This window comes from Sturnus vulgaris, chromosome 4, assembly GCF_052056855.1.
Source record: "Sturnus vulgaris isolate bStuVul1 chromosome 4, bStuVul1.hap1, whole genome shotgun sequence".
Classification (NCBI taxonomy): Eukaryota; Metazoa; Chordata; class Aves; order Passeriformes; family Sturnidae; genus Sturnus; species Sturnus vulgaris.
Window position 1 is genome coordinate 61,385,374 of NC_142246.1, and position 22,514 is coordinate 61,407,887.

General features: G+C 36.8%; 1 protein-coding gene across 1 annotated transcript in view; it reads left to right on the plus strand.

Annotated features, from left to right (window-relative positions):
• EDNRA (endothelin receptor type A) overlaps positions 1-7,176 on the plus strand; it is a 33,054-nt gene extending 25,878 nt beyond the window's left edge. The window contains exons 5-8 of the mRNA XM_014880589.2: positions 1,409-1,561; positions 3,331-3,464; positions 3,837-3,945; positions 5,248-7,176. Coding sequence (XP_014736075.1) covers positions 1,409-1,561; positions 3,331-3,464; positions 3,837-3,945; positions 5,248-5,388 — 537 coding nt within the window. The 3' untranslated portion in view covers positions 5,389-7,176. The remainder of the gene's footprint in view (positions 1-1,408; positions 1,562-3,330; positions 3,465-3,836; positions 3,946-5,247) is intronic.
• The last annotated feature ends 15,338 nt before the right edge of the window (positions 7,177-22,514 follow it).

Consider the following 22,514-nt stretch of genomic DNA (forward strand, 5'->3'; position numbering starts at 1 on the left):
CCTCAAATATGAGGCATATTGTTTTCCGTCTTTTCTGCTGGCAAAAGCTCTGCTCCCAGAGGGGGAAATTTTGCCCCCAAGGAAAGTGCAGCTATGCAGGAGACTGCAGCCCCTCCTCAGGGAAGGGGCTAATGAGGAGGAGGAAACAAGTTAATCAACACAACACAGTGTCCCAGAGTGAGGTCAGATTGTGGCCTAGAAAACAGCAGCATAATCTAAACTAGCAAATTCTGTATGCAGCTGTGTTGGGTCTGAGAGAAAAAAATCAAAAGCATTCCCTTTTTCTTAGTAAATCAACTTTCTAATGTAACTAAAGTAGATTTTTAAAGTAATATTATTAAACACCAGTATATTAATGGTATCAACTTTTTTTCATCTTTCGAAGTCTAGTGCTGTTTGGTTTAATGTAAACACAATGTCAAAAGTTTGACTTTTTCAAACAGGATTCATAAAATCCTCAGGCATAAGAATTTTGACATTTGGTGTGGGAACTGTGATGTTACAAAAGCACATCCTCTAGGAACAAACAAGCTGGGGAAAGAGTGACACATCCCTTTTATACTAATAACCTAGACACAGGAAGTATTTGAAATGCCATATTGCAGTGCATACTTTTGGCTGAGCATGAAAGTTAAAAACCAAGATACAATATTTTCTGAAGTCTGAAAACATGATCCTCTACAGAAAAGAGTTATTTTAAATGTTTTCTCAAATGTAGTATTTCCCACAATACATAAATTACAGCACTGCTTACATCACAGCTAATACTTAAAATTACACAGAGCAAAGTACTGCTATTCTATCAATACCTCAGTGTCCTGTCACAAAAAGCAAATGGTGGAAATGGCAGTCAAGGGGTTAAAAGTAACTGTACCACTGGAAGCCATCCCTAAGCTCTGCACATATCAGACAAACACTTATGAAGTGGCTCCTATCTGCCCGGTACATAAGCAAACCAACTGCCAACCTTTGCACTGATAACAAAAGGTGATTAAACTTACAAGACATTTTGAATTTTCCTTTTTTGGCATCAGGACAGAAGCTGTAGAGGTAAATGGCATTTCCTGAGACAGGCTTTTAGTAAGATTTGTTATCTGAGACTGTCACTGTCTACATTTTGGCATGTCATTTTCATGCAGCTGTATTCCAGTTTTCATGAATGAATATAAATGTTCAGAAAGTACAAACAAAAAAAATTAATTTCAACCCAAGACAGATTGCAGCAAAGGTACAGGTGGGATATTTGTAAATGTTTACACTGTCACAATTCCTATTTTGATGTTGGTCAAAAAGAGATCAATAATAAGCAAACAGATATCAGTGTATCAATTGTCATGCTTTTCAATTCAATTCAATTTTGCATTGCATCATAAGAAAATATCTGCTCTTTTCTTTCCCTTATCTACAGTTTTACAAAGATGCAAAGGATTGGTGGCTGTTTGGTTTCTATTTCTGCATGCCACTGGCATGTACTGCCATTTTTTATACGCTAATGACTTGTGAAATGTTAAACAGAAGAAACAGCAACTTGAGAATTGCTCTCAGTGAACACCTGAAGCAGGTAAATATATTAGAAACACCAATGCTTGAAAATATTGTTCTTCCCTCTACGGCTTACATTAGAAATATTTCAAAGTGTACATGAATACAGCAAACTACAGAAGTAGAAAGTGAGGATGTGGGTTATTTATGATGTAAAGGCATTCATTTAAACCTGGAACAAAACATAGAATAAGGAGGCACTGAAGACAGTATGCTCAGGAAACTAACTCTTTTCTTTCTTTTCTTATTTTGACAGTTGTGCCCTCCTTCTCTTTACCCTCAAATCACAACTGGCTAAATGCTTTGAAATTTAACTACAAAGATTTGCCAAAAAATGTTTCTTTTTCTGTATAAAGATATGACTCCATGGATCCTCCCTCCTTTTGGCACTCTTTGATATGTAACTGCAGTTTCGTATAAAAAGCAATTGTAGAATAACCCAGTTTAGAAAGGAGTGGATTTTGTTTCTCAGGGTTATTGCACTGTTGCAGTAGCACTGCTGTAGCTGCTTTGGAAAGAGCAACAGGAAAACAGAACAAACAAACGATCACAGAACAAAGTCTATCAGGTCTCTTTGCTGGTTTGGCAGCACTGACTGATGTTTAATGCTTAACTGAAATTTTAAAAACAATCTGGAGCTTTTCTCCTGCGTTCACATCAGCCCTTCAAATTCCACTCTTAACTTCCATGTTCGCAGATGTGAATCCCTAAAGCAGTCCTCTCTGCATCAGAGTGACTCCTCACAGAGGTTCTTCCTCTGCTGGTTCATGCCAGGTCAGGGCTGACTGGAAAATCCTCCCCTTGTGCAGATTCTCCACCTTTTTCCCTCATCAGGCCCTGGGACTGCAATGAAGTGTGTTCTAGGGCCACACACAGGCTATTCCACCCCCTAGAATGGTATGTACTAGGAGAGGGGGGAATCCACCCTTTCCAATCCTAAAATGCAGTGCCCACCAAGCTTCTCAGATCAGCTGCTGCAGGATGACTTTATGTCACAATTTACAAATGCTTGCCATTTTAACTCTCGTCTTTTGCCCCTCTTCCTTCTTTCCTTCCTTGGCCACATTAATGTCTAATAACAATTATTTTCATATTCTGATAAAAGCTGCTATTATAAAAAAGAGGAAACTATAGTAGCCATATTCAAAGCCTAACAAGACTGTAATCACTCATTTGACTTCAAGTTCTTTCATGACAGAGCCTTGCAGTGCTTGTCACTGCCACATTACAATGGAATCTTTACCCCTTCTTATGCTTCTCTATATCAAACCCAAGCCTATCAAACACCGCTAGTATGCATTGTCAAAAATCCACTAAAACATCTGTAACTCTCTAGAGCCACATAAAATACACATCAAATTGCAATTATTTCTTAAGTATTACAAGATTAAGCTGTAATACCAACATTTCTAAAATGTTTCTAGAGGAACTGTTTACTTGAGAACATCAAGATCTCATCGTAAAGGATCACATAGCAAAATCAAGATACTGGGCAGTATCCCTTTATAGAACAATACATCAGAGAGGATCCTACAATATTCTAGCAATACCAACACCTGTGTGCCCAGCTGCTCCAGCCTCAGTGATGAGCAGGTTCTGTTGAGCAGGATCAAGAACATGACAAACCCCATAAAAAAACAGTACTACATCAGATAATCTGGAAACTTCACTTTGGGAATCCTTTCATAATTTATCTACATTACTGACTTTGCTGCCAACATTACTAACTACAATCACCTGCTAGTATGAATTGGGCACTTAGTATATACTCTTATCTCCTTTTTCTAGCGCCGAGAAGTTGCCAAGACAGTTTTCTGTTTAGTTGTGATTTTTGCTCTTTGCTGGTTCCCTCTCCATCTGAGCCGGATTTTGAAGAAAATGGTATACAATGAAAAAGACCCCAGCAGATGTGAACTGCTCAGGTACTTGATTTTCTATGCCAATAGCCTGTACTGAAAAAATATAATGCTGCACACTTAGAATTTCTATGAGGAATGTCACTGTGCAATGCAACTGTGGTGTTCATTAATTTCAAGCTGCACCCATTTTCAGAGGTTTCAATTTTAATGGAGTAGCATAATCTCAACAAATGTTGTCTGTCATCATTTCAATCACTTTGCTCTGGAGTTTTTGAACATCTGTGAGACAGGTTATTATAGACATGGCATAGTACAAGATTAGATTGAGGGAGTAGAAAGAATTAGTTTGTGTGACTGAAGAGGCTGTAACCACAAGGAACATGGATGCTTCTGTAGCATATGAACTGTTTAAATGTTTTTCTTCCTATTTCCTAGTTTCTTGCTGCCCTTGGATTACATCAGCATCAACCTGGCAACCATGAACTCTTGTATAAACCCCATAGCTCTGTATTTTGTGAGCAAGAAGTTTAAAAACTGTTTCCAGGTAAGCTTTTCTTGATAAGATTTTATGTCCAGTTAGCTAACTGTATTGAACCACTTGGCTGTTAACTATTTTTAACAGCTGGGAGAAGAGGCATGCAAAGGAATGAAAGAACATAAATTGTCTGGTTTAGCAGCTAGCAGTTCACATAACACATGTAGCAAGCTGAAAGTGAAACTTTCTATCCACTTTAACTATCCACTTTATCTGAAATACTAAGCCAATAAATAAGTTTGACATAGTCCTCATACATGTAAACAGAGATAGAAATGCTCTTGGAAATACTATTTATCTGCACGTGACATGCACATGAAATAGAATTTGGTTGATTACAATTTTCCACTCTTGATGACAGCAAGCTGCCTCATTAAACAATCTCATTAATAACTAAAATTTTCAGGCTTGAATACCAGGTCAGGCACAGCGGTTGACTTTGGCCATCAAATATGCATTATGTCTTCTACCTGCATTTTCTAGTTCCTGCATATGCAAACATACTTTAAAGCTAAAATAATTTCCTTGTAACAATGTGCCTCTGCAAGTCCCTGTCCACCTATTAAAGGCAACACAGGAAGCAAAAAAATGAGAGTAAAGAAAGTAATAAAATGGAAGACTGAAATAGCTTTATCTGCAATGAAAAACAAAAGATGACAGGACTGTACCACTAAACTTTAAGTCTGAGAATAGGAAGAACCCAAACTACTGAGAAAAATGTAAAGAATTATTAGACTTAGGGAATACCTGTTTGTGGTCAGATTTACAAACTATTTTAAAGGAGCATTTTCACATGATAAGTAAGAAGTTAGCTTCTTTTCCAAACTGTGCAAGATGTTACATCTCAGTATGTTCACTGAATCTTTTCTGAAACAATTGTGTCTTTTTCTAAGATGTGAGAAGAGACCTAAGTCATGGGCTTAGGAATTTTACTTCTTTTCTTTTCCATGCCAAGCAGAATGCTGATCAGTAAGTTTGTCAAGTACAATTATAAAGAGGGAGGAAAAAACAATCAACCCAGCACTTAAAAATATGTATTGAATTCTGTCAGTTCTCAATCTATTTACCTTAGTCAAACAAATTTCCCTTTTCATACTGTGAAATTTTTTTGTAAATAAGAGACACAGGCTAGGCCTGTTTGAGTCCAAGAATCATTTATGTCCTAGGATAAAAATTTCCCTGAATATAGCTAGCACTTCCTTCAGCTAGAATTATCTGTCATTTCTGAATGAAAAATAAAGCTGGCAATCTGCATAGAACTGAGACATTTGTCCTATAACATTTATTTATTTATTTATTATTCATTTTCAGTCATGTCTTTGCTGTTGCTGCTCCCAGTCTAAGAGTTTGGTGACTTCAGTGCCCATGAATGGAACCAGCATTCAATGGAAAAACCAAGAACTAAACAATCACAATACAGACCGAAGCAGCCATAAAGACAGCATAAACTGAAAATTAAGGACTCTCACACCGTTTCAGAATGAAACAGGAAAAGAAAAGTCACTACAAAGCTATTACAACAAGAAGCCCAGTGACTGTTCCATAATGAATTCAGACATGTGCACCATTGTACCTAACCAGAGGTGACTGAGTAGATGGAGTGAGTGTAACTGTGATGTTCTGTGAACTGAGATCCACTGGATGGTAATTCTGCCTCTGAAAAGGATATTGATGTGATTGTGACACAAACAAACTGGCTTGAACTACACAGGTGGTTTTGCTGTTCTGAAGCAGGCAGGAACTGTCCAGTGTCTGTGACTGGTAGAATGCAATCTTTTTATATGATTGTCACCTAGAATTAATCACTCTGGAACTTTTGAGAAGATATCAAAATGGAATCTGTGACTATATTTTCTCTCTTCCCATTTGTCTTTTAAGTTCTATTTCTGTGGTGGATAAAGTCCACGCACCAGTTTGTTTTGCATGTTGTTGTTGTTGCTGTTTTTCAGGTTTATGTTTGAAAATGTTTTGGTCCACACCAGCATTTTACTTACTTATGTTACAATGGATTGGGACATTATCTGGGCAGTTCACATTTGTAGCACTTCAGTATACAAATATAGGAAGAGACCATTTAAACAGCATCAACATTTGGCACTTAAGCACAGATTAATACCAAAAAAAGAGGTATTAATAATACAGTATTATACTGTGTTATTTATTCTAATGCTCTGTACAAAATAAACATAATCTGTATCAGCAAAAAGAATGGAAGATGCTCACAGATGGGCACCTTACAATGTGTTATTAACCTGACATGTTAATTCTTAAACTATATGAACCTTTTAATCTATTTAGACTATAGCTGCATTAAATCTAATTTGAAATGAGGGTCAGTGGAACATAGTGAAACATTATTAAAGCTGTCCACAGCATTCTGAGAATACGGTTATTATCAGAGCAGCTATGCACTCTATTTTCACATTGTGAATATGAGGTTATAGTCAGAGTGAATGTAGAAATGCGGAAGTCCATAACAGATGGATGTGCAGAAGGATATTTGTGCCTTATTTCTTAGAGTTCTCTGTCTTGCACAACACTCAAAGATTTTAATGGGGTTTATTAGGTTATCAGCATTGTTAACCATACAAATGCTACTAACAATATATAGAAACTATTGCTTGCATATATGTAAACTTATGATTTCCTTATTTCCATCCATTAAGGCTACATAGCAAGAGATTTCTGGTTTGCCTATAACAATTTTTAACAGGTAGCCTTTCATTAACTAGTGGAACTCAATAGTGTGGTGCCATATATAATAAGTCTCATGCACAAATCTGTTAGGCAATTTATAGCATCTTTTGTGCTAGGCTAAGAAGCAGTAATTAAAATTCCACCATTTTTCAAACATCTGTTTCATTTCCAGTGAAAGATATAATCCTGCATAATTTTATTTAAGAGGTCAAAATGCTAGGGCCTACAGTGACTTCTGCTGCACAAGTTTCCCCAATGTTTACATTCACACAAATCTTCTGAAGTATATTTTTAAAAAGGTTCTTTAAATTGGTTTGTGTATTTTTTGTGTGCTTTTGTCTCTGTGACATATATGCGTGTATAAATATATATAAATCTATGTTCATATGTTACAAACCTAAATACATTCTTCTGACAGTGCTCTGTGGTAGTGCCTAAGAGCATGGTATGGAATGAGACTTGGCTGAATTTCACTTACAACATTTCATCCTCAAACTGTATCAGAAATCATAGTAAATGAATGACAAGGCTCTCCTTCAAGAATATTGACTTACTGAGTCTCTTTACATCCTGAAATCTTCCCTGCTGCTATATCAAGGAGATGACAAAGGTAAACAGAAAAAAAATACATGAGAAATGGATTTAAGTTGTAAATTGCTCCTTCTTTATTTCAAGGTGGGAGAAAGCTTTGTGTGCATTCCCCTTTTCTGCTATTTATCTGATTGCTAGATGAACCAGAAAATTTCATACACGTTATGGGTCACTTCTATGCTTTACAAGCACTGATGCAAACCATGAGTCATGAAAATTTAAAATTTTTCCTTCCAGCACTGAGATTTCTAACATCTATTGCCTTCAAGCCAAGAGCTGGCTCTATTATGTGGCAGAGATAGATGAACTTACACTCACAAAGAATCCTTTAAACCAGCTCAGCCTAGATGGAAAAACTATCTTCCTACTCCTCATAATGCTGACTGACCTTAGCAGCAGCATTAAAAGATACACAAAACTTTTTAACTAATGAAAAGAAGAGGGTAACTTATCTTACAGAGGTGAGAAGGGCTTTTTAGAAGCTTTTAGAATTGTTTTTGTGAGCTTACTTAGGGGTCAGAGCCTGCAAAAAACTAACTGGTGACCCTCATTCCATTTCTTCAGCCTGTGGAAGGACAGAGTTTTTAAATAACAGTGACAAGTGGGGTTCTGGGAGGTCTCATACTGTTTTTTGCCATGTTTGCTTTTTTGTATTTTTACTGGTGGCTGCTGCTTCCACTCACAAACCAACTGTAAGAACAAAGGGTGTTGTGAAGTGGCAGCTGCAGTGAGTGGGGGAAAAATGTTTCTGAAAAACTTCCCAAGGTACTTTTAAAATTCTTTCCTGTTCTTCCCACTGAGAATGGTAAATATTCCTCCTGGTACAGTATCCACCCTCAATTCTGAAAAAAGCTGTCTTTCGAAAAGAAGCAACAAAAGTATTCCACAATTCTGGTGTCACACAGAAGCTGCTTTCTCCTTTACATCAGTACAGCTTTCCACAAGTATCCTTCCATTCTCTCCTTATTTTATAGATGTTTTTAATCCTGCTGTTTGCATTCATCTCAACTGAACCAAGCCTAGCTTTTCTCTGCAGATAACAGGGTCTATTCCACAAGTTTAAGATTAACTTCATAAACTTTTTGTCTGTTCAATACAATTAAAATCTATTTAACTGTCACATTAATCTTTTTTTGTGGACTTCAGAATTCCCAACTTTTGTCAGACCACTCAGTGTAAAATTTCATTGGCAGTGTCAATACTTAACTTAGTTTTAGAATACAGCTGTTCTCCTTGTTTTCAATATGTATTTTTTCAAACTACCTCCCTAAACATTCCCTCTTTGGTATATTTTATACTTATTTTCTTCAAGGAGACAGTATTACATGGGTTTTCACTTATATCTGTATTTATTTATTCACATATGAAACTCTGTGCTTCAGACCTGACCTAGCCAGTTCCTGTGCATTAAAAAAAGTACTTATATAGTTTATCATAAATCTCACCTGATAAAACCATTAGCTTGGTTTTGAGAAAAGATACCTATGCTACGCTCATATCTGAATATGCTTATTTTTTTATTTTAATACAGTCAGTTTCAGGTGTTTGCCTGTCTGTCCCTCCATCCTTCCAAACTAACTATCCCTATGTCCAATTTCAATAAATTTTACAGAACAGAGTTATCATCATTATGAAGCTACAGATAATTTCACCAGAACTGCAGGATGACAGGAAGAACAAAATTCTACTTGTGCTCTAAGCAGAAAATTTCTGAAATGTAGTTTGTGCATAATATTAAATTCACTTGACAGAAAGATGTTATAAACATTACAGACGCAGAAAAAACCTTGATCAAAGCATGTAACTTGTAAGACATCTGAGTATCAAACCACAGCCCACAAATTCTTGGAAACCAGTATTTGTAAGTTCCCTTGCTTGTGGAATTACTTGCTGCTTCTTTTTATTTTCCTGCCTCTCTTTCATCATTTACATATTTACTGCAATCTTGTTACTATGTAATTTGATTCTGGGAAGCCTTATGGGTTTCAGTGTGTGAGAAGACACGGTACAAATTCAAATTCTGCTGCATTTGTATGAACAGATGCCTGCTCAAATGTCCCTGAGGCAAAGCACGAATTTTCATTAGAAGAAACACCAGGACTGCATGCTAAGATTGCCTTGCAAAGTTTCTTCCACACAATCAGTGCTGCAAAGTATTGGTTCAGCAAAGTATTCCTAGTTTACACTCCTCACTCTTTCAAAGACTAAATAAAGGCAAATCTCCAAAATCAGAGTAAAAGAAGACACATAAAAAGTTTACAGACCAGAAGCAGCTCTCAAGTTGGACAGAAGAAAAAAAAATAAAAAGACACCAAACCCAGGCATGTTTAAAACGTGGCTCTAAAAGAAACACAGCTCATCATTAATCCAAGTGTGGGAAAGGAAGATATGAACTACATAAAAAAAGTAGGTCATCTCCAGTTTCTCTAAAGGAAGATGAAATTAATAGACCTCTACAATCTCATCTAGAATCAGTTTTTCCCCTGTACAAACACCACTGCTTCTGAACTGAGCTGTCACTTGAGTCACAGCCTTGCAGTCCTGTTAGTTACAGTAGTTTATTATTACAATAATAAAGCTCAACAGAGTAAGTGTTACAACTGGTAAGAAAAAAAAAGAAAATAACAATCTGAACTTCAGCAGCACTCTGCCCACACTTCTGAGAGTAAATGAGTGTCTGCCAACTGCTCTGAAATCAATGATTTGGTGCATCTCAGAATAAGGCCTTTACTTCAATCTTACAGTCTTAGTCCTTGGGAGCAAAAGGATTGAGAAGTTACTGAATCAATCATGCAGAACAATTAATGAGAAGCACTTCCAAGCTCTCCAAGAAAACAAACCTCCTGCTTAATGTTTTAAACAGAGAGGAAGATTAGAAATCCATCATGGCACCACCGTGCCATCCTGTAGCCACACTTCATATTTAGTGAAACGTCTGTGTCTCAAGGTTTTTTTTTGTCTTTTCCCCTCTACAATTGTTGTACAGTGGTCTCTTTGATATTGCCTCTGAATTAAGTATACATTTGGATGAGCTTTCTTTCCAATATCTACACAGTGATAATAAAGCATTCATCTCCAGACACCCAGTATATTCCAACACAGAAGCACAATTAAACCACACTACCAGAAAAGTCACAAATTTTTACAGTCAAGTTTTAAGCAGAAAATTAAGAGAGTACTCTTGGGACAAATGACTACAGTTCAATACTAGTAGTGAAAAATACATTTATTTTTTAATAGATAAAGAAGAAACCATACCACTTTTACTAATTCAAAAAAGAGCAGGTGTTTACAAGAATAATGAGAAACTCCACATTTCATGAGCTGGAATAAAATACCATAAGGACAATAAATCTTCACGCTCCATTATATAAAATACATCTAAATTCTGAGGATTAGGAAGACATAACTCTCCAATGCAAGATTCTTTGATTTTCCTGCAATGTTTCTCTAAAGTATTAGTTTCAAGACACATCTCATATTCATAGATAACTGTGAAGAAAGGGAGAAGCTTACTGAGTTTGCCTTCTTGCACTGCAAAAAATCTTTGACTGACCTTTTTCATAATATCATGCATGTTCTGGCTTTCCTGTACCACAAATGAACTGCAATGATGGCAATACCTAGGATTACTCCAAAATCAAGGAATCTAGTGTTGAATTAGTTCCTTTTTATGATTGTATATATTTGTATACATATGTATATTTGTATGTATATGTACATACATTTGAGAATTTGCTTGGCAATCTTAAAGTGTTTTTTCTTCCATATAAATTGCATTATTAATATATCCCCCTTCAAACAAATCTTCTCTTCCATTTACTTTAGCAGTATAAGACCTCAAGCAAAATTAAAACTATACAATAATGTCAAGTTTCAAGTAGTAACTTGGGATAAAGTGCTGAACCTACTGACTTCAGTAGAACTGGGATTTCAGTAAGAATGTGTGATGGAGCCCATTGGAATGGTGACTGTGGCAATGTGACTAAGCACACTACAGCCAAGGAGGAGAGAAGTAAAAGATTCTGAGGGGCTGGATTAATGATTATGAAATTATCATCTCATATGCTCAGGTCGGGGAAGAAGCATTGGCACACTTTGTTTCCCATAAAATCAGTTTAATAAATGAAGTCAGAGGTAACAATGTTCTCCTCTCACATCACTCCACCAACAGAGACAGAATGGAAGAAAAGGAATATTGTCTACTTGCAAGGAGCAATTCTCATTGTAGAATGCTCATATTCTGAAAATCCAGAGTAATGTCCTGATCCTGTACTTCCTCTAAGATGTGACTCTTACTTAAACCAGTTATTGCACAGATATCAATGAAATAATCTATGTCAATGTCCTTATTGCTGTTGCTCCCTGTTCAGGCAAATATTGGGAAAGTACCATTGGCTGGAATATCCTCACACTATGTATCCCTGACATGCCTGCTGCAATTATGCAGATCAGTTTTACTGAACCAATTCTGGCCTACACTGAAATCAATGTGGACATATTATAGCATGAGCACACATATCTCAAAAATGTAGAGATCCTATGTCAGAGGAATCGTGGATCAATATTTATTACTGCAGGGGATGTAGCATGCTCTATTCCTGAAGAATTCCATATGAACAAAAATATCTCTGTGGGAGCTTACCCTGCTGAGTCAAACTGAAAGCCCTTACAATTCTCCCAATATGCAGGCCTTTGAGATCTGCCTCCTTTCAGAAAATTTCATGTCCTGTAGCTGATTACATATTTAGCTGTTTTAGGAATGTCTTTTCTAGGCTTTGGGAAAACACAGTTTGCTCTACCTAAACACTGTATGAGAACTCTCATGTACAAGCCCTTTCCACTTTGCAGTTTTTTTGCCATGGGGATGAGATTTCATAAGGATTGCTCTGTAAGCAAATAAAACAATCAAGTAAAGTAATATAGAAAATGTATTACATGAAAAATAATTAGATGTTGCAAGAAAAGGAGTGCTCTCTAACTAAGCCAACCTGACACACTTCTAAACAGCCACTTTGTAATAGCAGATTACTTTTTTCCATACTGAGTCTCAAAACTGAACACAGACAACTAATTTAACTCCTGATTATGTCTTAGTTCAAGTGAGGCTACTTTGACTTGCCATGCTACCCACAGAACTGGGTAACAGTTCCAGACGTGTTAGCAACAATTTGTTACAGTGGGTGCCAAGATGGAAAATGGAAAGGAGTGACCAACCCAAATAAACAAACAATACAATTCAAGAACAATTTTGAGCTCACCAGGGAGCTGAAAAATCTGTTCCAAATGCTGCTTTAACTGCCTGTTGTAAAAATACTTCATTAATTTTTTTCCAAAACTATGCTCTGCAAGCCCATGGCAACATAGGCTGCATAACAATTTCATGGAACACTAAAAATGTAACTTCATAGTGTTTAGTCCTACAAGTTTGATGATGAGCAGTGACCTGCAAGAAATTTTCTGGTAACTGAGTTTCCTTACCCAAACTCTACAGAACCCTGAGAACTCTACAGATTCAAAGGTAAGAGAAACCTTTTCCAAATAAAGTAATGCACAAGAAATTGGAAGTTGAAAATTCCAGTTTCTATGACTTGGTGCTTACAGTTTGCCCTCGAAATCTTTTTTGTTATCTAGTCCTTTTCTCTGAGATCCTTTCTTATTGTTGACTTATTGCTGTCAATAAGCAGGATGAATTAACTTATGTTCAATTCTTGACTGCTTCTACTGCTTCAGATTTTAGTGTTATCCATGCCTAAAACTGGCCTTAAGTATTACTGCCCTATAACAGAAGTTCCTGTGTGAACATACATTGAATTGTTCAGGTAGTTTCTGATGATAAAGTGATCAAAATGTGATAGTTTTAGGGAAGGTGATTATAGGAAACAGTGAAAAATTAACAAGGGAAAACCAATTAAAGATTGTATTGAAATGAGTTTTCCACCTGTAGAAATGGCTTTCTATCAATTTTCCACAACTGTTCTCTCAAAGCTTCTTCAAAATCAGAATCAATAAAAAGATGAATGCTTCTGTTTCACATCAAGGAAGCAAAAGATTTTAAGTAGCCTTTACACTAAACTAAGAGTAATACACAGCATTTTAAACTTTTAGATATACATAGTATTGAAGATTTCGATGCCTAATTTGCAATGGATTTGTTTCAGAACTACAGATAGAAAGAGATACAGCTGAAGTAATTTTTATCTAGATTCAGTATTTTTAATCCCACTACTCAGACAAAAATCTCAGCCTAGGGAGCTCAAACTTTGCTCAGCACCACAGCAAACATTATGACATGCAACTACAATTCATGGTTACAGGTATCCAAATGATTTAACTCAGGAAAAGATCAAGTATAGCTTTGGCAGTCATGATTTGTGCTATAAAATTTAAGAAAGGAACAAAGGTCCAGAACACAAAACCTCTTCTGGACTCCAATTAAAAAATGAATCCTTTAAGAGGAATCTAAATACAAACTAGCTTCTTGTCCCAAAACTGCATTCTTACAAGAAAAAGAAAGAAAACCCAAACCTAAACCATTAGTTTTTATCTGTGGAGTGGCAAGAGTGCTGCATTCGAATTTTCACTAATATAAACACTGCTTAGAAAAAGCACTTTCAAGTCAAATTTGAAGTGTATTAATAAAGCAATGTGTGAAATTTAACAGTATAGGAGTTTACAGCTCTTTCTCCATTGTTCATGATCCAGAATAGCTGGAGGATTTATGTTTTAGGACAACCAGCCTGACACCATTCAGAAGTATTACTTAAAAAAAACCCAAAGGGATTTAGAAGATAAAGGATTTGCTGTAAACAAGTAAGTAAATCAATTTAATTTTATAATAACATCATGGAACAGATTAAAGCCTAAAAAGATAGATATAGACAGAAGATAAATGGCATCAATTTGTGGAAAAGAGTAAGAATGCATCTAAAGAAGATAATCAGAAGCTACTGTCTAATGGGAAGATGGAATCATGGAAACAGACCCCCAGGTGACTGTGAACACCAAGAAAGGGATGTGTATGCAATTGAAATACGGCATCGAGAAAGAGAAGTGCAGTTTGGGATTAATCCATGGAGATATTAAGCATCACAAGGTAAGGATTTAATTTGTGACTGTAGTGTGATTATATGTGAAATAATTGCACTCAGACTGCACAACTGATTTAAAACATTCAGTTTTGGTAGCATACAGTTTAGGGAGTGAACAAGCCCATTTCTTGAGAGGCCCGTCAACAGTAAAAGTACTTGTTTAAGAAATCATACAGAAAAGAAAATTAATGCTACAAAAATAGATTAGTTTAAAACTCTCAATGTAAAATTAACACATTCTTGACCAGCTCTGTTTTGTACATAATGATGAAAAGGATCTAAAAACCTAAAACAGCATTCTGGGTCAGATCTTCCTGTCACCCGTGAGGATCCAAAGCAGACACCTAGGGAAGGATGTAAGGACACTACAAGGATACAACAACACTTCCCTGGTGGAGTGCCCAAACTTCACCAAGTTGAGGTGAGAATCGGTACATTTTGGGTAAATGATGGATATTCCTCCATGGATTTCTCTTTTGGGGCTAAGTAATTATGTTCTCTTCATTCTAGCAAAGCTCACACTGAAATAGAATTAACTTCTGGTTTACATGCTAAACTGTATTCTTGGAGGTCGGTGGAAGCTTAGCCTGAGTAAGCAAGGTAAGGACCAGAAAATTAAAAGATGAGTCGAAGTCTTCTTTCAGATATTGTCAGAGTGTCTTTCAGAACTGAGTTAACCATTTGACTCAATTTTTTTTTTTCTGAATTATGTGAAAGCAACTTCCAGCCAAATCCACAGGAGTGCTCACATGCACCTGGGAATGCTGGCTCAGAAAACAGGACCAAGCTTGTGATAATGATCCCCTGCTGCATAAATGATCGATGTGTATTGATGTATAAACACTCTATAAATTAACTGAAACAATCAGTTTCAGTTTCCTGCCCACAACTGGAGTAACAGCTGTAGCACTGACTAGGAGTCTGAGGTGACTAATGGGAATTTCTGCTGTAGCTCTTTCTTTGTCACCTCCTGTAAATTTCTGCTTCTGTGTCTAAACACTTTGTAGTTGGAAGTATTTTCATGCAGTTGTAGGTAAATATAAGTATGGCTTCATGTCTGGCAAAATCAAAGTACCCTCTCATTAGAATAAGCACATCTAATTTGTAAAACAGTGTTAGGAATCATATTGGTGGTAAGAAAAAAGCAAAATGCTAAACCAGTCTAAGATACAGAACTGCATTTCTTGTATTTGTAAGAAATCCAAGGAAAAGTATTGCTGAGTTCATTCAGAGGCTAGCTTCTATACTGTACACATTTTGGAATCCTGTAGTGAAATCTCTCTTTAGGAATTGCACTACTCTTCTGTCCAGCACTCAAAGTTTATTAAAGTTTTGTGGGAAAAAAGCTGTTTGGCAGCATCCCAGTCCATAAGGGTCTGAGAATGATGTGCCAGAAAGACTCGAGAGGCCTAAAAAGCCACTTTGAAATATGGAAAAGCTCCTTTTTTTTTTTTTTCCAGGGGCCCAGTTCAGGGGGTTTCAGTCTGTCTCATGGATTTTTCTAGGCTGCAATGCAGAAAAAAAACCCTCTAAAATTATCATGTTTAAATAAAAATGCTGGTTTAGAATGAAAATATTTGGGCTTATGGTCTTCACTGATTATTGAAAAACCGGGCTTTTTTTCCAATAATAGTTATCTATCTATCTATCTATCTGTAGATATTTAGAAATGTATTTAGTGTGAAGACTCTTTCAGTCACATACATCACTGTTTACATTTGGCAGGGATTAAAGTCCATTTACATCTTCAACTCTTTGTTGAACATTTCTCAACAAGTGAAAACTCTGTCTTCACAATTTTGTGACACAATGACTGCCTAGTCATAGACACAAGCTGTTACAAATATGTTTGCTAAACATATCCTTGCAAGGATAAAAGCACAAGCATGCATGTATTCTGGAAAGAAAAGCCTATTTATTTTTCTTTTCCTCCTTTTTATCTGTCTTTTCAGTCACTTAACAGACAACATCTCAAAGCATTTGAGTTTAAATTACTATAAAATTTCTTTTTAATTAAATTGTTTTAAAATATTGAGGCAGGCATTGACTTGATGGGAATAGCAGTTTTGGGAAATCAGAGCAGAAGTGCAAGAGTTTTAGGTGATGTGTACTATACAGGAAATTTCTCCAAAAAATCTTCTTCCATTAATATTTGGAGCCCTATTCTAATTTAATGAACATCACAAGGAGTTTTCCCTTTGACTTCTGGAGAAAAAGGTCAGGCTCAGACTATGTTTCCTGTCTGTTCGTTTTAAGGAGTGACCACAAGCCTGCAGAGAAGCAGAGAAACAAGGCAAGAGGGAAAGGGAGGAAGAGTCTGGTCCTTCTATATTTGACAGATCCCAATGGCTGAACCTGGGACAGATTGGGAAGAAGACAAAGCACTGCACAGCCAAGTACCACACCATCTGATTTTCATCTGCATAATTGAATCCAGAGGTTAGGGTATTTATACGGAGCATGGAGGACATTTTTTGCATTTGGTGCACCCACAAAGCCATCATGTGGTACAGAGAGCAGACTAATATAAGCAGGCACTCACTGAGGAGCACTAGGTTCTAGTCCCAGCTCCTACAACTATTTTTGTACTTCTCCAGAACTGAATATTTCTCTATTTTCTGTAAAATTTCACAAAAATTCCTCTTTTTTACCAGTAGTGCCATCGCTGCAAGACTGAAACACCGACAGTGAATAGTGAGCATTTTATTTGGAAAGTAGAATTAAAGACAATCCTTCCCACATTCCAAAACATCTTCTGCCTGCTGACTAAAGCATGGTCCAAAGGAAGGGTTGGATCCTTTGAGACAGACAAGGGAATTGAACCTGGACCTCATCCATGTTTCTGTCTGTACTAAGCACAGAGCTAAAGCCTGAAGGGAAATATTTTTCCACTGTGGAGGCAATATTTTCAGAGCTCACCTACTGGATTGAATTCTCTGGGGAGACACGCAGAGGAATGCCTCATTTCTGGACACCTACTGGGTATTAGCCTGAGTTAATTACAATTAGGACTTAAGTATCTTTGAGAGCATGAAGGAGCACTGCTGGACTACAAAATGCACCTCACCATAAAAAACGCCAGTGCTTCCACTCAACCTAATGAACCTCCAGGGTTTCACAGCAGGTGTGTAAACATTTTTAGGACTGCAATTTTGACCCAGAGCATCTAAATTCCACCTGACTTGATCATCAGTTGTTTATGTCCATTTTTGGGCCTCATCCAAGGTTATAATCCACAGCTCAGAAATAATCATAATATCTGCATAATGCTGATTTTCAGAAAGATTTATAAACATTAAGTAATTAATCTTCATATTGCCCCGGGCAAATATTTCCATTTTACGTACACAAAAAATTGTGATAAATTGCCATAGGCTACAGCAGAGTCAGTAGCAGAATGAGAATGGAGGAATTCCTGGCTCTCAGACTAGACCTTAGTTCATGGCTCTCAGAAGGAGAAAAAAAATCTTGCTCTTCAGGAAGAAGAGTTGTGCTGTTGACAGGCTTTAATTGACCAAGACCTTTTTAAGTGGTTTATGTTGTAGATTGGGGATCTTTCAGAGTATACACCAAACTTTGCAGCATTACTTTTCAGTTCTAATAACTATTAGCAACACTGATGGGTAAAGAACTGAGAAAACATGACTAAAACTTACTTTCAGTAAAACTCAGTTTTTATATGGAGTTAGAAAGGAATGACTGGAAATATTATATTTAATACTGTGCCAGCCTGATGCATCAGTTAGACAGTCACTCAAATTAAAGGAAAGACTTATTAGAATACTCAGTCACTACCACTGGAAGCACTGTCTCTACTACACTGACATGGAAGTATTTTAGGAATCCTTAACATTTTACACTCCTGCTTTGTTTTTAAGATGGCAAATCCAGAAGAAAATTAATAGGAGGATTCTTTCTCCCTTTGTGGCTGAAGGAATTCTAAAGTTCTGGGTGCCTGCATAAACTGTTGCTGGCATGAAAGGACTGTCAGCTACCAAGGTCTTCATATCACATTCTAGGTTTGAACAGTTCAAAAAGACCTTTCCCTAAGTTCTCTTGCACACTTACCCATCTACTTTCTACAAACACAACTTAAGAGTTTGTTGACCGCTTAAAGTTGCAAGTGCTGGAAAATTCTTACAGAGGAAACCATTTCTAGGCTAAAGTACCAAAACTGATACATGTCAGTACTACTGAAATGACAAACCACAAACTCTAGCAATGATGCATCAAATATTTCCATCATGTCAGTTTTCAGAACTCTACATGTTGATAAATGTACATTGTTTTACACCCAGTAATACAATATAGCAGATTAAATCCACAAATCTTAGCTAAACACTGTTTGATATATGTTTATACATTTATTGCCCATATGATATATACAGGAGATCTTAGCACAGAGACCATACCTTCCAATAAACATGTCCTGCTGCAGAAGTTCTAATGTTAGATATTGAATAAATTTAATATGGTCATGGCTGTGACACTCCTTTGGGAAACTCTCACTTCAAGTATGCCAGCTAAGGATAGTTGCATGATAGGAAAATTTGCCAATCATTCAACCATCCAATGCGTTTTCTTACAAAATTCTGTATTTTGTACTTCTCTGAAATCTCCACATAAGAATGCTATGGTGATTATGTTTACATCACACTTAAGAATCTTGAAATTTCAGTTTCTTAAATACCTTCAATTTTAGGCCGACAGCACATCCTAGTGGGTACTCACACTATTCCATGGCTTTTAAACTATACTTCAGTCACAGCTGCATAAATACTCCTGTGGCATCCTTCAGTGCATGTCCTTTTCTTCCTTCCCTGTATGGAATAACAAAGAATGAAGTTAGGAATTTGGAAGTATGTGCCAATTAACAAAACTGAGATAATTCAGGAACACAGCAGACGTTATAATTGGTTCCATATATCTTTTAAGCAAAAACGTGCTTCTGAATATGCATAATTTTAACCAATTTTAGGCAGAACTGTAGTGTAGTTTGTAGGAAAAAACAACTTCAGTTTCATAGGGGCAGATTTACCTGGGAAATATGAGCCTAGTAATATGTGCATATTACTAAATACTAGGCTAATCAATAAAACTATATATATACTAAGCAAAAATCCATCTATTACAGCATTTTAATGAGCAGCTTTGTCAGTCAAGCATGCAGCACAATCAGAGAGCTGTCTGTTGAAGCAGACAAAAATGAAGAAAAAATGGAAAGCAAATGCTGTTTGTCACATTTTATAATAGTCTCATTTAGAGATTTTTAAACAATCTCATATGGGAAGGGGATACACACAGAGAAAATCTTCAAGATATTTTGTCCCAAATAAGTTCACGATCTTGCATAGCTGCAAAACTTTCAGCATATTTTTCTCTCTGGTACTGTCATATTCATGACATATATTTTCCATAGGAAAGATGAGGTGACGTGTGTCTCTTAAAGAAGCACACTTGCGAATGGAGTGCTGTATCCTTAACAGGCACCAAAATAAGCTGAATTTTGGTGAAAGGGGGTTTGTGGGGACATCTTATGAGGAGCACCTAAGAACTCCATGATTGTATAGTCTGGAAAAACAGAGGCTGAAGGGTAATCCCCTTAATCTCTAAAGCTTCCTGAAGAGGGGGAGTAGAAAGAGAGGTGCTGATTTATTTTCCCTGGCCTCCAGTGATAGGAGAGCTGGGAATGGTTCAAGTTGCCTCAGGGTAGGTTTAGACTGGACATCAGGAAGCATTGCTTTACCAAGCGAGGAGTGAAACACTGGAGCAGGATTCCTGGTCAGTTGGGTTGATAGCCCAGGCCTGTCAGTGTTTCAGAGGTGTCTGGACAAGGCCTTTAATAATATACTTTGAAGTTTTGGTCAGCACTGAAGTTGTCAAAGAGATGATTGTTGTAGGTCCCTTGCACATGAAATACTTCTATTCTATTCTATTCTATTCTATTCTATTCTATTCTATTCTATTCTATTCTATTCTATTCTATTCCATTCCATTCCATTCCATTCCATTCCATTCCATCCCATTCCATCCCATTCCATCCCATTCCATTCTATCACTTGCCTGCTGAACACCTGTAATAATCAGCAGGAAGCACACATCTGCAGTAGAACCTGATACCATGCAGGAAGAAAGACAGTGACCCTTCTGTACTTGGGTTCACATATTTCTTTCACCTTCTTGAATCAGTTTCAGTTGTTCCAGGGCAATTTTATCACCTGATAAATTTTTGGTATTTTGTTTATGGTTAAAGTGTTTAAATATTACAGAAACAGATTTTCTGCTACTAATATGTGGCTTTTCCAAAGGCTCGAAAATCAGAAGTCAGTTAAAATTATTCCCATTTTTTAGTTCATGGTCTTCTGCTGCCTGACTCACGTTCGATGTATTACTGCCAGCGCTAACGTCTTAATTTGTCTGAGAGGAAAAGCTGCCCAGAAACAGTCCCGGTGCCCCACCTACAGGCGAATCCATCATTCCCTGTAACGCTGTGCAGGTCTCAAAAACTCTCTCCTGAGAAGGAGAGTGAAAGAAGGGAAAGGCTCCAGCATTTTCAGCTTTGTTAGCAACTCCAGCTGGGTACATACACTGTGTTTTAAAGCTGTAGTTGCAAGGTGAGAGATAACAGAAGGGTTTTTTGTCAGTCCCCAAACACTTCCTAGATGAGAGTGGCTGTTACAGCAGGTACAGCCTAAGCAACAATACTGCCCATTTTCTGGAATAATTTCCATACCAGAGTTCAGGAATCCTTGCTGTAAATAAAAGTTAACAGAAGGACTCCTCAGTAAAAATCTATTAACTTCTCAACAGAAGGACGGACACATAATATGTAAAGTAGAAAAGGTGCTCTTCAGGTAATACTATTTGCTAGAAATAAATATATTTTTATGCTTAATGAAAGAATTTTTAGTTGGAAGGGACCTCTGGTCATGGTCCATATTACAGTTTTCTTTCTTCACAGATGATGGGGTATGGGAGGGATTTGTTTCCATAAACTTTGTCAGGCAGAAAAATTTTATTGTTGAGGTGTTGAGCAACAACTTTTTCCACCATATTTTGTTCCCATATTATTATGGCAGCAATTTTATTTCCATGAATGCCATAATCTGAATGGCTGAGGTTTGAAAGGACCTATGGAGGTAGCTAAGAAGTCCCCAGCTAATTAACATGCACAAGGCAGTGACCAAAAAAAAAAGAAAAAAAAGCTGCATCTAAAGTTACCACCCAAACTACTGCTTACAGATGCTTCTAGATCCAAAACCCAGTCACTCTCTTCCCTGATCACCCCAAAAAGAAACAAGGAAGTAATCAGGATGTGGTGGCAGCATTTCCGTTATAAAGATCCATTTCTTATAACTGATGACAGCCTTCGGACAGAAATAATGATGGAAAGGAAAAAAGAAATTAAACTGAATTTTTAACTTTCAATAAGTTTTAATAAAATGAAATAAAAACGCTCTGGAAAGGTTGGTATTGTGAGTAAGCACCAGAGAGGAGAGTGGCCTGATCAGGTGTTTGTTGTTGGATGTGATATCAAAGAGCTGGCAGTAAGACCACTATAACTGAGGGGAAATCTGTGGTTTTTCACTGTAGGAGAACTTGAATTTAATCTTTACTGTCCACCTCACAGGGAAATTATGATCAGACAAATGCAGATGCACAGTTATTACCATGCATCTGCACTTCCATAGCACAAAGCAAGAACAAAAAATGATGAAACCTATGAAACAAATGGCATACAAATAAAAATATAATTCATGAATAATAAATACCACATAGTTTTCCAACCACAATTATAAAATACTCCATTTCCTTTGCCATTTTAATTTAGTACATTTTTATGGGGTTCCATATGGTAAGGAATAATCCCAGTTTATTATATTTTGACAGAACTCTCCTGTAAATAAATTTGAAATTCATGAGAGCAGAATGTACATAATGATTGACACCAACAATAATTCACATCACTCTTTCCAGCAGCAGGGAATGGTGCTAGCACAGTTGATATCTGCAAGTTCTGGGGAATAGCTTTGTTAATCTTTCTCTAGTATTAGAAGCCCTAATAGTGCAGGTGAACTCTTGTCGATTTGGTTTTAACCAATATTTCACAAGCAGATTTTTGCTGAAAAGCAGGAAGAGTATTTGTGTTCTGGAGATGGAATCAGTGCCGCACAGAGCTGCTCGCTCACTGACAACCCA